General features: G+C 39.5%; 1 protein-coding gene across 1 annotated transcript; it reads right to left on the reverse strand.

The window, feature by feature from the left end:
• Nucleotides 1-1,100: 1,100 nt before the first annotated feature.
• LOC123467559 lies at nt 1,101-7,224 on the reverse strand. The gene is made up of 3 exons (XM_045167431.1): nt 3,934-7,224; nt 2,953-3,887; nt 1,101-2,904 (listed from the first exon to the last, which is right to left on the reverse strand). Exons 1-3 carry the CDS (start codon nt 7,222-7,224, stop codon nt 1,101-1,103), a joined length of 6,030 nt encoding a protein of 2,009 aa, XP_045023366.1.
• Between the last annotated feature and the right edge of the window lie 9,087 nt (nt 7,225-16,311).

Raw genomic sequence — 16,311 nt, forward strand, 5'->3', positions numbered from 1 at the left:
GTATTCACATTGAATACAAGTATATATGATGTTGTTTACATATAGAAGTAAATTTTCATGGTATAACAGTGTATTCACATTGAATACAAGTATATTTGATGCGGTTTACATATAGAAGTAAAAACTCATGGTATAACAGTGTATTCACATTGAATACCAGTATTTTTGATGCAGTACACATATAGAAGTAAAAACTCATGGTATAACAGTGTATTCACATTGAATACAAGTATATTTGATGCTGTTTACATATAGAAGTAAAAACTCATGGTATAACAGTGTATTTACATTGAATACAAGTATATTTGATGCTGTTTACATATAGAAGTAAAAACTCATGGTATAACAGTGTATTCACATTGAATACAGGTATATTTGATGCAGTTTACATATAGAAGTAAAAACTCATGGTATAACAGTGTATTCACATTGAATACAAGTATATTTGATGCAGTTTACATATAGAAGTAAAAACACATGGTATAACAGTGTATTCACATTGAATACAAGTATATTTGAAGTAGTACACATATAAAAGTAAAAACTTATGGTATAACAGTGTATTCACATTGAATACAAGTATATTTGATGCAGTATACATATAGAAGTAAAAACTCATGGTATAACAGTGTATTCACATTGAATACAAGTATATTTGATGCAGTATACATATAGAAGTAAAAACTCATGGTATAACAGTGTATTCACATTGAATACAAGTATATTTGATGCTGTTTACATATAGAAGTAAAAACTCATTGTTGTAAACTAACCGTAAGATAACGATCGTTCGAAAGGCGATGCGAAAAAACGATCAAAACCGAACGGGCAGGGCGCAAGAACTTGTATTAAACTTTAAGACACACGCGAAAATAAAAAATGAGGTGACAAAAAATGGCGACGAGACGCTACCTTTGCAAAAACGAGACTGCCTTGTTAAATACACGTCTTCCGATCACTTACGCAGAAACAAAAGAATAAAGATGCGCGAATTAGATAAACAATAGATAAAAAAGGGGGGGGTAATTAAAGGCGCGCGCGAAGCCCGGCCGAGTTGCCATGGCAACTCGGTTACACAGCCGGCCCTGCTGCGGTAAACATTAAGCAGCACTAAAGGCTTCCAAGCGACATAATCGCACAACCGGGCGGGTGTAGGTCTTGCCGGACTTCGTTATGATTTCGGCCGCGCGTACTACACCATCAGAGCCAAGTAAAACTCTGGCAACATGACATATTTGCCAGTGTCCGCGCGGCGACTTTGGATCCACCATAAGCACCATGTCGTTCACCTCCAAGTTGTTTTGCGATCGGGTCCATTTGTTGCGGGTTGTGAGGGTCGGCAGGTATTCCCGTAACCACCGGCTCCACACCTGATCCACGATCTGCTGTGCATGAAACCATCTTCGGCGAAAACATTTGATTTCCGGGTCGATGACGTCAGCGGGCAAGTGGGGATTGGGGCGCCCCAACAAAAAATGATTCGGGGTTAACGGCTCGAATTCTTGCGGGTCTGCACCTAGATCCGTCAGCGGTCGATTGTTGAGTAGGCCCTCAACTTCGATGACGACCGTTGCAAAGGTTTCCTCCTTCACCGTCTGCTGACCGAGGATAGCGCGCAGGGCCTCCTTGCACGAGCGAACCAGACGCTCCCAAACACCTCCGAAATGCGGGGCAGCAGGCGGGGAGAAGTGCCAACGAATCTCTTTCTGAGCAAGTTGGTCAGCGATTTTCACGTCGTTAAGGCGGGTAACCGCCTCACGCAGCTCACGTTCTCCTGCTGTCAGATTGGTACCGTTGTCGCTAAAAACATCGGTCGGGGCACCCCGACGACTGACGAAACGGGTAAAAGCCATTAAAAAGGAATCCACATCCATGGACGGGGTAATTTTGAGTTGGATAGCACGGGTGGAGAGGCAGGTAAAAAGTGCAATCCAACGATTTTCTGTTCGCCGGCCAATTGAAATAGGGAAAGGACCAAGGTAGTCCACTCCAATACGGGTAAATGGAGGGCTGAACGGTTGGACCCGCTCCGCTGGAAGCGGGGCCATCATCGGCTGAAACGGCTTGGCTCTCATGCGGGAACAGTACAGGCAAGTCGTGATGACCGACTTTGTTGCTTGGCGTCCTTTCAAAACCCAGTAGCGAGCATGAACTTCCGCAAGAGTGCGATCAGCTCGTCCATGAGCCACGGAAATATTCGCCCAGCGTATGAGCAATCGGGTGAGCGGATGCTTGGGTTCCAGAACGGCAGGATGACGGGCTTCAGCGCTGATGGGGGCATTTTCGAGGCGGCCACCAACACGAATGATTCCGGCGTCATCTAGATAAACGGCCAGTTTCAGCAACCGAGACTCCGGGCGAACGGACTTCGCCTTCCGCAAACTGCTTAAATCGTCAGGGAAGGAGTCGCGCTGCGAAACACGAATTAAAAGGCGACGGGCTGACTTCAGCTCGTCCGCACTCTGCTGTCGGCCCGTTTTCAACTGCTCACTTTGTCCGGTCACTGCTTCTTCATGATTGCCATCCAGAATAGACCTTTCTCTGGCACGTCTCCGATGAACGAGAATCTGGATGTTGCGAACGAATCTTTCAATCCAAGCGGCGATGCGAATTAGGTGATCTAGATTATCGGCTCGTGCCACAACGTCATCTACTGGCCCGCTAGGATTGGCGATTAGGAAACAGCCAATAGACTCGTCTTCATGGTCGATCAGTTCAGTAGCTGGAATCTGGGCCGGCCATTGCTCGGATGGCAAAACTAGAAACTCAGGTCCACGGTACCAGCGATGATTTGGATCGAGCTCGGACGGACAGAGACCACGACTGCATTCGTCTGCTGGGTTAAGTGCACCAGGAACATGTCTCCATTGCAGAGGGGTCGTTGAATCCAGGATCTCAGCTATTCTGTTTGCGACGAACACGTTGTAACGACGATGGCTGGCGTGGATTCACCGAACAACAGTCATCGCATCAACCCAGAAAAACACATTCGATATGGGCAGAGTCAGCTCCTTCAACAGATAGTTTGCTAACCTGACTGCTAGCAAAGCACCTTGAAGCTCCATCTTCGGAATCGAAAGCTGATGGATAGGAGCAACTCTTACTTTTGCCATTACGAAAGAGACTTCGACCTCGCCAGAGGTTTCAGCTCGAAGATAAATTACAACACCGAAACCGTCTTTCGATGCGTCCGAAAAAGCGTGCAACTGAAAAGAACGATACGCCGACTGGGGGCTAGTCAAGAAACTTCTCGGAATGTTCAGCAGTTCGAGCATCGGCAGATGTTCCACAAAGCGCCCCCAACGATTCAGAATATCGGCGGGCAGAATCTCATCCCAGCCACCTTTGAGTCGCCAGATGTCCTGAAGGATGATTTTCGCCACCAAAACGACGGGTGCTAGGAGACCAAGGGGATCATAGATGCTCGAAATTGCAGAAAGAATCGAGCGTTTTGAAAAGGCCTCTTCTGTCTTCTTAAAACGGAAAACGAACTCGTCTCGCTCATAAATCCACAGATACCCCAACGTGCGCTCGGTGGGCAAATCGTCGAAATCTAGATCGAGCTCAGGAACCAGACGAGAGGAAGACGGAAGTTGGTCCAACAACGAACGCGAAGAGCTCAGAAACTGGACGAGGTCGAAACCACCGAGCTTGAGTAGTTCAACCAGCTGCTGACTGATGGAAACGCCTTCATCCACTTCGTCGAACGACGACAACAGGTTGTCCACATAAAAGCTGGAACGAATACGCCTCGCGACTTCCTTCAGGTGTTCGGGCGCATCCTTTTCGAGGCGCTGAAGGGCAAAGCTGCAAACCGTTGGCGATGAGACAGCACCGAAAATGTGCACCGTCATCTGGAATTCCTGGATGGGATCTTCGGTTCCAGGCTTGCGCCACAAAAAAACGAAACATTGTGCAATCTGACTCACGAACCAGCACTTGATAAAACATTTTCGCAATGTCCGCAGTAACGCCAATTCTCCTTTCACGGAACCGAAGCAGCACGGCCAATAACTGCGTGGTGAGATCCGGACCTTTCAGCAGGATGTCGTTGATCGCGGTTCCTTTAAACCGGGCAGCAGCGTCGTAAACGAGACGAATCTTGCTGGGCTTCGTTGGATGTCGAACCGGATGATAAGGTAGGAACCACACCTTGGAACCGGGAGCTGTAGAAGTGACTTTCACTGCGTGGCCGCTGCAAAACACCTCCTTCATCTGCGCCGTAACTGCTTGGCGAAGGTCGTTGTCTAAAAGAAGTCTCCTCTCCAATGCGAAGAACTTGCGACGTGCAAACTCTTTGTTGTCCGGCAACTTCGGGCAATGCGGGCGAACGGGCAAACCTACTTCGTAACGCGTTCCAGTGTGCCGAATGGTCGACTCGAGTTGGTCCATTGCGGCACGGTCTGACGACGACATAAATGTACTGGGGGCCTCACGAACTGGGAGAGATTGGGTTTTCCAAAACCTTTCGACGCACTCTTCCAGCTGCTCGATCATTCCCAGCTTAACGAAATTTATGCTTGGATCTTCCACTGCCGGTAATGGATAGGTCCTCCCAACAACGCACCAGCCAAATGGGGTGAGCACAGCATTAGGGCCCCGAACTCCAGTTGGAGGGCGACGAACCTCGATGTTTAGATGGGCGTCTTGAACGTCCATCCCGATCAAAATCCGGACTTCACCAGCGTCTCGAGCAGGAAAGTTGAGGTCACGAAGATAATCGAACGAAGCGAGAACATCTTTTATCTTGCGTTGCCCAACATTTAGACGAGGCACAACAAAGCCGTCGGAAACCTTGTAGCTTTGGTCTCCCTCTAGCGACGAAACGGAGAAGCCCACAAGACGAGTCTCGACGACCGGATCTTTTCCATGGAAGGTTCCAAAACAAATTTTGCGTGGCCGGCCCGTAAGACCAAGCGCATTAGCCGCGTCTTCACGCAGAAGGGTAGCTTGGCTCCCGGTGTCGAGCAGGGCGAAAACGTCAAGAGTCCGGCAACCCGCACGAAGTCGGACGGGAACCACGGCCAAGAGAACATCAGATGTCAGACGGGGAGCAATGGCGAGTGTTTGAGGTCCTTGAAAACATTCTTGGCCTCCGACGGGAGACGGGAACTGACGAGGTGTGCTTTTCTCAGGAAAAACTCTCTCCGTACCATGCAACAGCGAATGATGACGTGCACGGCATCCCGTGGATTCACAAGCGGGTTTTGAACGACAATCCGCACTGCGGTGCTTTCCTCCAAAACAGTTGAAACATACGCCTTTCTCCTTCGCCACCAGCGTTTGTTCACTCGGTGACTTCCTCTGTAATTCGGGGCAAGAAACAAGTCGATGAGCGCCGCCGCAGCCTGGACACTCGACATCTACGTCTTTCGCTACTTGGGTGGCTAAGATGGTAGGGGGTGGCCGAACGGGTGGCGGTTTCAGAATTGCAGGTCTACTTGAAGGGTGCTTTTCAACGGCTGGCTTGGGAAACGTAACACGCTTTTCACGAAGATCAATCTTAGGCGCCAACTCGAATGCCGAACGAGCCATCCGCTCCTCTTCCACGACCTCTTCCATGAACCGATCCAAGTCGCTAAGGTCGACACCTTTCGGTAAACGCTTACTTGCGTAACGGGCCCAGCGATGGCGAAAGACAAGTGGCAGCTTCTGTACTGCCCCATCAAGATTAGCAGCACTCTTAAGATCGTGCTCCAATCCCCCTTGTTCCAACACCACAACAGTTCCGTGCAGCTGATCAGAAAAACTTTCAAGCGCCTGGCGATCACCCGGCTTGACGAAGGGAAGACTAAGAAGATCGTGTATTTGACAGCGAGCGATCTGCTTGCTCGAACCGTAGTGCTCTTTAAGATAGGCAAGAACTGCAGTGTACCCACGAGGAGCCTTTAACAATGGGGAGATGCGGCGAAAAACGCTAGGGCCAACCCACTCGGTAAGAATGGCCAAACTCTGGGCATCGTTCGGAATGACGTCGTGGACGAGGGCTCGAAATCTTGAGGCAAAGAGAAGCCAATCTCGAGGGTCGCCATCAAACGGTGTCCTACACGTGAACGGGGCCGAACCTCCAAACATCCAAGGCATGGGCGCTGCAGCGGGTAAGGCCGTCGGTTTCTGTCCCAGATCGTCGATCCAGCTATCTGCGCTCTTGTCGGATGGCCCGGTGGGAAGCAGCACTTTGTCACGAGGCTTACTCTTCGGCAACGGAATATGGATATCGTCATCTGGTTCACTGAAAGAACTCAAGGAGGTCGGCGAAGGCGAACGAACAGACCTCTTTGACAACTTCTCGTTCATACGAAGACGTGCGATTTCTTCCTCGATTTTCCGTTCCTTTCGTTTGGCCCCGATACGAATCTTCTCATCACGTAACTTACGGGCTAGCTCGTCCAGAAGGTCATTTTCATTCTTTTCTTCTTCTCGCCGCTTGCGTGCCAGTTCAAGGTCGAGTTCGGCAGCAAGGCGTTCTCTAGTCAGAGCCGAAAGGGTAGAGCTCCGCGAACGATGAGAAGACGAAATGCTGGCGGCAACCGAAGACCTTGAGCTGGCCAAAGAAGACGGGCGGCTACCCTCAGCCTGATGACGACTGCCACTAACGGGATCGACAACCACTTCGGTACGAGAGACATCTTCCTCACGGGAATGGTGGGATGTACTGGTAGGCACACCCCGCGAGGCAGATTCGGGTTGACGGGTCGACTCAACCACACCGGGGCGAGATGTGCTGACGGGCACATCCAGCGGGGCGAACTCGGGTTGACGGGTTGACTCGACAGAACTGGGGCGAACTTGAGCTCTAGTGCGGGTCGTTGCTCTAGGCGCTGGTTGTTCGGAATCATGGCCGGGGCGACGGGCTGCGGCAAATTCTTCATGAGCCGTATTATAATCATGACGCAAATTCTCCAACCAAGTGTCGTCGGTGACACCTAATTTTGCACAATAACGATGATGGTAATACATACATTGCTCATAATGATCGTTGGCCTTCGTGATGAGATCGTTTGAGTAGATTGAAGGACTTGTCTCGTGAATCACCATCTTGAATTTATTCACGTTGCGGGTGAAATTCCTTCGATGATGGGAACGTTTGCTGATCAAGGTTGCAGGATCGAGACGACTTGTCGAATCCGAGGTGAACGAGCGAGTCGGCGAAAGGCCTCGAATAACAGCATCAGGAGCGGTAACGATCAAATCAGCATCACGAAGCTCATCTTGAGTAGCCATGATGAATTCAAGAGAGTGGACACGATGCTCGAAATGAAAAAAGAAAGGCTTGGAGAACCACTTAAACACTGGCACGTAAAGAAAGCTTTTGCTCAAAATCCGGGAACCCTGACCGTTACCCCTCCTGGGCTGGCGGTTGATTCAGCGTTGGGATGTAAAGAGACAAAAGCACAAAAGAAATATCCAGTGACGAAAATGAACGACGAAAACCCAATGACGAGAACGAATGGCGAAAATAAAGGGCGAAAAACGAATGGCGAGAATGAATGTCGAAAAACGAATGTTGCGTTAAAGTTACCAGGGTCGAATCTTCCCGGGTTTAGGCACCAAAAATTTTGTAAACTAACCGTAAGATAACGATCGTTCGAAAGGCGATGCGAAAAAACGATCAAAACCGAACGGGCAGGGCGCAAGAACTTATATTAAACTATAAGACGCACGCGAAAATAAAAAATGAGGTGACAAAAAATGGCGACGAGACGCTACCTTTGCAAAAACGAGACTGCCTCGTTAAATACACGTCATCCGATCACTTACGCAGAAACAAAAAAATAAAGATGTGCGAATTAGATAAACAATATATAAAAAAGGGGGGGCAATTAAAGGCGCGCGCGGAGCCCGGCCGAGTTGCCATGGCAACTCGGTAACACTCATGGTATAACAATGTATTCACATTGAATACAAGTATATTTGATGCTGTTTACATATAGAAGTAAAAACTCATGGTATAACAGTGTATTGACATTGAATACAAGTATATTTGATGCTGTTTACATATAGAAGTAAAAACTCATGGTTTAACAGTGTATTCACATTGAATACAAGTATATTCCATGCAATTTACATATAGAAGTAAAAACTCATGGTATAACAGTGTATTCACATTGAATACAAGAATATTTGATGCAGTATACATATAGAAGAAAAAACTCATGGTATAACAGTGTATTCACATTGAATACAAGTATATTTGATGCAGTATACATATAGAAGTAAAAACTCATGGTATAACAGTGTATAAACATTAAATACAAGTATATTTGATGCAGTTTACATATAGAAGTAAAGACTAATGGTATAACAGTGTACCATTAACCATTAACCGCGGGTTAAAACGCCTTTTTTGGACCGAGGTGAACCAATACCTGGCGTGGGTACTGTATAGAAATAAAAACTCATGGTATAACAGTGTATTCACATTGAATACAAGTATATTTGATGCTGTTTACATATAGAAGTAAAAACTCATGGTATAACAGTGTATTGACATTGAATACAAGTATATTTGATGCTGTTTACATATAGAAGTAAAAACTCATGGTTTAACAGTGTATTCACATTGAATACAAGTATATTCCATGCAATTTACATATAGAAGTAAAAACTCATGGTATAACAGTGTATTCACATTGAATACAAGAATATTTGATGCAGTATATATATAGAAGAAAAAACTCATGGTATAACAGTGTATTCACATTGAATACAAGTATATTTGATGCAGTATACATATAGAAGTAAAAACTCATGGTATAACAGTGTATTCACATTAAATACAAGTATATTTGATGCAGTTTACATATAGAAGTAAAGACTAATGGTATAACAGTGTACCATTAACCATTAACCGCGGGTTAAAACGCCTTTTTTGGACCGAGGTGATCCAATACCTGGCGTGGGTACTGTATAGAAATAAAAACTCATGGTATAACAGTGTATTCACATTGAATACAAGTATATTTAATGCTGTTTACATATAGAAGTAAAAACTCATGGTATAACAGTGTATTCACATTCAATACAAGTATATTTGATGCTGTTTACATAAAGAAGTAAAAATTCATGGTATAACAGTGTATTTACATTGAATACAAGTATATTTGATGCTGTTTACATATAGAAGTAAAAACTCATGGCATAACAGTGTATTCACATTGAATACAAGTATATTTGATGCAGTATACATATAGAAGTAAAAACTCATGGTATAACAGTGTATTCACATTGAATAAAAGTATATTTGATGCAGTATACATATAGAAGTAAAAACTCATGGTATAACAGTGTATTTACATTGAATACAAGTATATTTGATGCTGTTTACATATAGAAGTAAAAACTCATGGTATAACAGTGTATTCACATTGAATACAAGTATATTTGATGCAGTATACATATAGAAGTAAAAAACCCATGGTATAACAGTGTATTCACATTGAATACAAGTATATTTATATATACAATTATATTTTATATAACAACTGTATTATTTATACAAGTATATACAAGTATACATATAGAAGTAAAAACACATGGTATAACAGTGTATTCACATTAATACAAGTATATTTGATGCTGTTTACATATAGAAGTAAAAACTCATGGTATAACAGTGTATTCACATTGAATACAAGTATATTTGATGCTGTTTACATATAGAAGTAAAAACTCATGGTATAACAGTGTATTCACATTGAATACAAGTATATTTGATGCTGTTTACATATAGAAGTAAATACACATGGTATAACAGTTTATTCACATTGAATACAAGTATATTTATATATAAAATTATATTTTATATAACAACTGTATTATTTTTACAAGTATATACAAGTATACATATAGAAGTAAAAACTCATGGTATAACAGTGTATTCACATTGAATACAAGTATATTTGATGCTGTTTATATATAGAAATAAAAACTCATGGTATAACAGTGTATTCACATTGAATACAAGTATATTTGATGCTGTTTCATATAGAAGTAAAAACTCATGGAATAACAGTGTATTCATATTAAATACAAGTATATTTGGTGCTGTTTACATATAGAAGTAAAAACTCATGGTATAACAGTGTATTCACATTGAATACAAGTATATTTGATGTAGTATACATAAAGATGTAAAAACTCATGGCATAACAGTGTATTCACATTGAATACAAGTATTTCTGATGCTGTTTACATATAGAAGTAAAAACTCATGGTATAACAGTGTATTCACATTGATTACAATTATATTTGATGCTGTTTACATATTGAACCAATTAGGGTAATAATGTTTATTTAAATTTGACACCAATTACATTTCAAAACACAGCGGCAAAAACAAAAGGGAAAAGGTAACAGATGGAGGGAGGAAGACTGACTCACTGACTGCCTCGCTGTTCGACTGCTGACTCCCCTGGTCGACTGGTGACTCTACTGGTAGACTGGTGACTCTACTTGCTGGTGAAGTTTGTCCGTCTTTTAAACGGCATCGCAGAGAGTCGAATTTAAAGTCAAACGAGGTCAGGCGTGTTCAAAAATATAAGGTCGGGGGAAGAAGGCTGACTTTACCGTTAGAGTAATAAAAGTAGAAAGTCGGTCATCCGGGGCAACAAATTTGGGGTCAAAACAGGGCAATAAAAGCAACGCGTTAAATTTTACCGTTTGAATTTTGATTTGGTCGGCGGATCCTTACAATATAGAAGTAAAAACTCATGGTATAACAGTGTATTCACATTGAATACAAGTATATTTGATGCAGTATACATATAGAAGTAAAAACTCATGGTATAACAGTGTATTCACATTGAATACAAGTATATTTGATGCTGTTTACATATAGAAGTAAAAACTAATGGTATAACAGTGTATTCACATTGAATACAAGTATATTTGATGCTGTTTACATATCGAAGTAAAAACTCATGGTATAACATTGTATTCACATTCAAAACAAGTATATTTGATGCAGTATACATATAGAAGTAAAAACTCATGGTATAACAGTGTATTCACATTGAATACAAGTATATTCCATGCAGTTTACATATAGAAGTAAAAACTCATGACGTAACAGTGTATTCACATTGAATACAAGTATATTCCATGCAGTTTACATATAGATGTAAAAACTAATGGTATAACAGTGTATTCACATTGAATACAAGTATATTTGATGCTGTTTACATATCGAAGTAAAAACTCATGGTATAACAGTGTATTCACATTCAAAACAAGTATATTTGATGCAGTATACATATAGAAGTAAAAATTCATGGTATAATAGTGTATTCACATTGAATACAAGTATATTCCATGCAGTTTACATATAGAAGTAAAAACTCATGACGTAACAGTGTATCCACATTGAATACAAGTGTATTCCATGCAGTTTACATATAGATGTAAAAACTCATGGTATAACAGTGTATTCACATTGAATACAAGTATATTTGATGCTGTTTACATATAGAAGTAAAAACTAATGGTATAACATTGTATTCACATTGAATACAAGTATATTTGATGCTGTTTACATAAAGAAGTAAAAATTAATGGTATAACAGTGTATTTACATTGAATACAAGTATATTTGATGCTGTTTACATATTGAAGTAAAAACTCATGAATAACAGTGTATTAACATTGAATACAAGTACATTTCATGCAGTATACATGTAGAAGTAAAAACTCATGGTATAACAGTGTATTCACATTGAATACAAGTATTTCTGATGCTGTTTACATATAGAAGTAAAAACTCATGGTATAACAGTGTATTCACATTGATTACAAGTATATTTGATGCTGTTTACATATTGAACCAATTGGGGTGATAATGTTTATTTAAATTTGACACCAATTACATTTCAAAACACAGCGGCAAAAACAAAAGGGAAAAGGTAACAGATGGAGGGAGGAAGACTGACTCACTGACTGCCTCGCTGTTCGACTGCTGACTCCCCTGGTCGACTGGTGACTCTACTGGTAGACTGGTGACTCTACTTGCTGGTGAAGTTTGTCCGTCTTTTAAACGGCATCGCAGAGAGTCGAATTTAAAGTCAAACGAGGTCAGGCGTGTTCAAAAATATAAGGTCGGGGGAAGAAGGCTGACATTACCGTTAGAGAAATAAAAGTAGAAAGTCGGTCATCCGGGGCAACAAATTTGGGGTCAAAACAGGGCAATAAAAGCAACGCGTTAAATTTTACCGTTTGAATTTTGATTTGGTCGGCGGATCCTTACAATATAGAAGTAAAAACTCATGGTATAACAGTGTATTCACATTGAATACAAGTATATTTGATGCAGTATACATATAGAAGTAAAAACTCATGGTATAACAGTGTATTCACATTGAATACAAGTATATTTGATGCTGTTTACATATAGAAGTAAAAACTAATGGTATAACAGTGTATTCACATTGAATACAAGTATATTTGATGCTGTTTACATATCGAAGTAAAAACTCATGGTATAACATTGTATTCACATTCAAAACAAGTATATTTGATGCAGTATACATATAGAAGTAAAAACTCATGGTATAACAGTGTATTCACATTGAATACAAGTATATTCCATGCAGTTTACATATAGAAGTAAAAACTCATGACGTAACAGTGTATTCACATTGAATACAAGTATATTCCATGCAGTTTACATATAGATGTAAAAACTAATGGTATAACAGTGTATTCACATTGAATACAAGTATATTTGATGCTGTTTACATATCGAAGTAAAAACTCATGGTATAACAGTGTATTCACATTCAAAACAAGTATATTTGATGCAGTATACATATAGAAGTAAAAATTCATGGTATAATAGTGTATTCACATTGAATACAAGTATATTCCATGCAGTTTACATATAGAAGTAAAAACTCATGACGTAACAGTGTATCCACATTGAATACAAGTGTATTCCATGCAGTTTACATATAGATGTAAAAACTCATGGTATAACAGTGTATTCACATTGAATACAAGTATATTTGATGCTGTTTACATATAGAAGTAAAAACTAATGGTATAACATTGTATTCACATTGAATACAAGTATATTTGATGCTGTTTACATAAAGAAGTAAAAATTAATGGTATAACAGTGTATTTACATTGAATACAAGTATATTTGATGCTGTTTACATATTGAAGTAAAAACTCATGAATAACAGTGTATTAACATTGAATACAAGTACATTTCATGCAGTATACATGTAGAAGTAAAAACTCATGGTATAACAGTGTATTCACATTGAATACAAGTATTTCTGATGCTGTTTACATATAGAAGTAAAAACTCATGGTATAACAGTGTATTCACATTGATTACAAGTATATTTGATGCTGTTTACATATTGAACCAATTGGGGTGATAATGTTTATTTAAATTTGACACCAATTACATTTCAAAACACAGCGGCAAAAACAAAAGGGAAAAGGTAACAGATGGAGGGAGGAAGACTGACTCACTGACTGCCTCGCTGTTCGACTGCTGACTCCCCTGGTCGACTGGTGACTCTACTGGTAGACTGGTGACTCTACTTGCTGGTGAAGTTTGTCCGTCTTTTAAACGGCATCGCAGAGAGTCGAATTTAAAGTCAAACGAGGTCAGGCGTGTTCAAAAATATAAGGTCGGGGGAAGAAGGCTGACATTACCGTTAGAGAAATAAAAGTAGAAAGTCGGTCATCCGGGGCAACAAATTTGGGGTCAAAACAGGGCAATAAAAGCAACGCGTTAAATTTTACCGTTTGAATTTTGATTTGGTCGGCGGATCCTTACAATATAGAAGTAAAAACTCATGGTATAACAGTGTATTCACATTGAATACAAGTATATTTGATGCAGTATACATATAGAAGTAAAAACTCATGGTATAACAGTGTATTCACATTGAATACAAGTATATTTGATGCTGTTTACATATAGAAGTAAAAACTAATGGTATAACAGTGTATTCACATTGAATACAAGTATATTTGATGCTGTTTACATATCGAAGTAAAAACTCATGGTATAACATTGTATTCACATTCAAAACAAGTATATTTGATGCAGTATACATATAGAAGTAAAAACTCATGGTATAACAGTGTATTCACATTGAATACAAGTATATTCCATGCAGTTTATATAGAAGTAAAAACTCATGACGTAACAGTGTATTCACATTGAATACAAGTATATTCCATGCAGTTTACATATAGATGTAAAAACTAATGGTATAACAGTGTATTCACATTGAATACAAGTATATTTGATGCTGTTTACATATCGAAGTAAAAACTCATGGTATAACAGTGTATTCACATTCAAAACAAGTATATTTGATGCAGTATACATATAGAAGTAAAAATTCATGGTATAATAGTGTATTCACATTGAATACAAGTATATTCCATGCAGTTTACATATAGAAGTAAAAACTCATGACGTAACAGTGTATTCACATTGAATACAAGTGTATTCCATGCAGTTTACATATAGATGTAAAAACTCATGGTATAACAGTGTATTCACATTGAATACAAGTATATTTGATGCTGTTTACATATAGAAGTAAAAACTAATGGTATAACATTGTATTCACATTGAATACAAGTATATTTGATGCTGTTTACATAAAGAAGTAAAAATTAATGGTATAACAGTGTATTTACATTGAATACAAGTATATTTGATGCTGTTTACATATAGAAGTAAAAACTCATGAATAACAGTGTATTAACATTGAATACAAGTACATTTGATGCAGTATACATGTAGAAGTAAAAACTCATGGTATAACAGTGTATTCACATTGAATACAAGTATTTCTGATGCTGTTTACATATAGAAGTAAAAACTCATGGTATAACAGTGTATTCACATTGATTACAAGTATATTTGATGCTGTTTACATATTGAACCAATTGGGGTGATAATGTTTATTTAAATTTGACACCAATTACATTTCAAAACACAGCGGCAAAAACAAAAGGGAAAAGGTAACAGATGGAGGGAGGAAGACTGACTCACTGACTGCCTCGCTGTTCGACTGCTGACTCCCCTGGTCGACTGGTGACTCTACTGGTAGACTGGTGACTCTACTTGCTGGTGAAGTTTGTCCGTCTCTTAAACGGCATCGCAGAGAGTCGAATTTAAAGTCAAACGAGGTCAGGCGTGTTCAAAAATATAAGGTCGTGGGAAGAAGGCTGACTTTACCGTTAGAGTAATAAAAGTAGAAAGTCGGTCATCCGGGGCAACAAATTTGGGGTCAAAACAGGGCAATAAAAGCAACGCGTTAAATTTTACCGTTTGAATTTTGATTTGGTCGGCGGATCCTTACAATATAGAAGTAAAAACTCATGGTATAACAGTGTATTCACATTGAATACAAGTATATTTGATGCAGTATACATATAGAAGTAAAAACTCATGGTATAACAGTGTATTCACATTGAATACAAGTATATTTGATGCTGTTTACATATAGAAGTAAAAACTCATGGTATAACAGTGTATTCACATTGAATACCAGTATATTTGATGCAGTATACATATAGAAGTAAAAACTCATGGTACAACAGTGTATTCACATTGAATACAAGTATATTTGATGCAGTATACATATAGAAGTAAAAACTCATGGTATAACAGTGTATTCACATTGAATACAAGTATATTTGATGAAGTATACATATAGTAGGAAAACCTCATGGTATAACAGTGTATTCACATTGAATACAAGTATATTTGATGATGTTTACATATAGAAGTAAAAACTCATGGTATCACAGTGTATTCACAATGAATACAAGTATATTTGATGCAGTATACATATAGAAGTAAAAACTCATGGTATAACAGTGTATTCACATTGAATACAAGTATATTTGATGCTGTTTACATATAGAAGTAAAAACTCATGGTATAACAGTGTATTCACATTGAATACAAGTATATATGATGCTGTTTACATATAGAAGTAAAAACTCATGGTATAACATTGAATTCATATTGAATACAAGTATATTTGATGCTGTTTACATATAGAAGTAAAAACATATGGTATAACAGTGTATTCACATTGAATTCAAGTATATTTGATGCAGTATACATATAGAAGTAAAAACTCATGGTATAACAGTGTATTCACATTGAATACAAGTATATCTGATGCAGTATACATATAGAAGTAAAAACTCATAGTATAACAGTGTATTTACATTAAATACAAGTATATTTGACGATGTTTACATATAGAAGTAAAAACTCATGATATAACAGTGTATTCACAATGAATACAAGTAAATATGATGCTG

This window comes from Daphnia magna, unplaced genomic scaffold (genome assembly GCF_020631705.1).
Source record: "Daphnia magna isolate NIES unplaced genomic scaffold, ASM2063170v1.1 Dm_contigs195, whole genome shotgun sequence".
Lineage (NCBI taxonomy): Eukaryota > Metazoa > Arthropoda > Branchiopoda > Diplostraca > Daphniidae > Daphnia > Daphnia magna.

What these genes read in the sequence shown, in the direction of transcription:
- LOC123467559 (XM_045167431.1), bottom strand. Translation starts at nt 7,224, where the DNA reads ATGGCTACTCAAGATGAGCTTCGTGATGCTGATTTGATCGTTACCGCT. An exon ending in AAATGTTTTATCAAGTGCTG is followed by an intron (nt 3,888 to 3,933) that starts GTTCGTGAGTCA and finishes TTGTGGCGCAAG; the next exon opens with CCTGGAACCGAAGATCCCAT. An exon ending in GATGCGATGACTGTTGTTCG is followed by an intron (nt 2,905 to 2,952) that starts GTGAATCCACGC and finishes CGTCGCAAACAG; the next exon opens with AATAGCTGAGATCCTGGATT.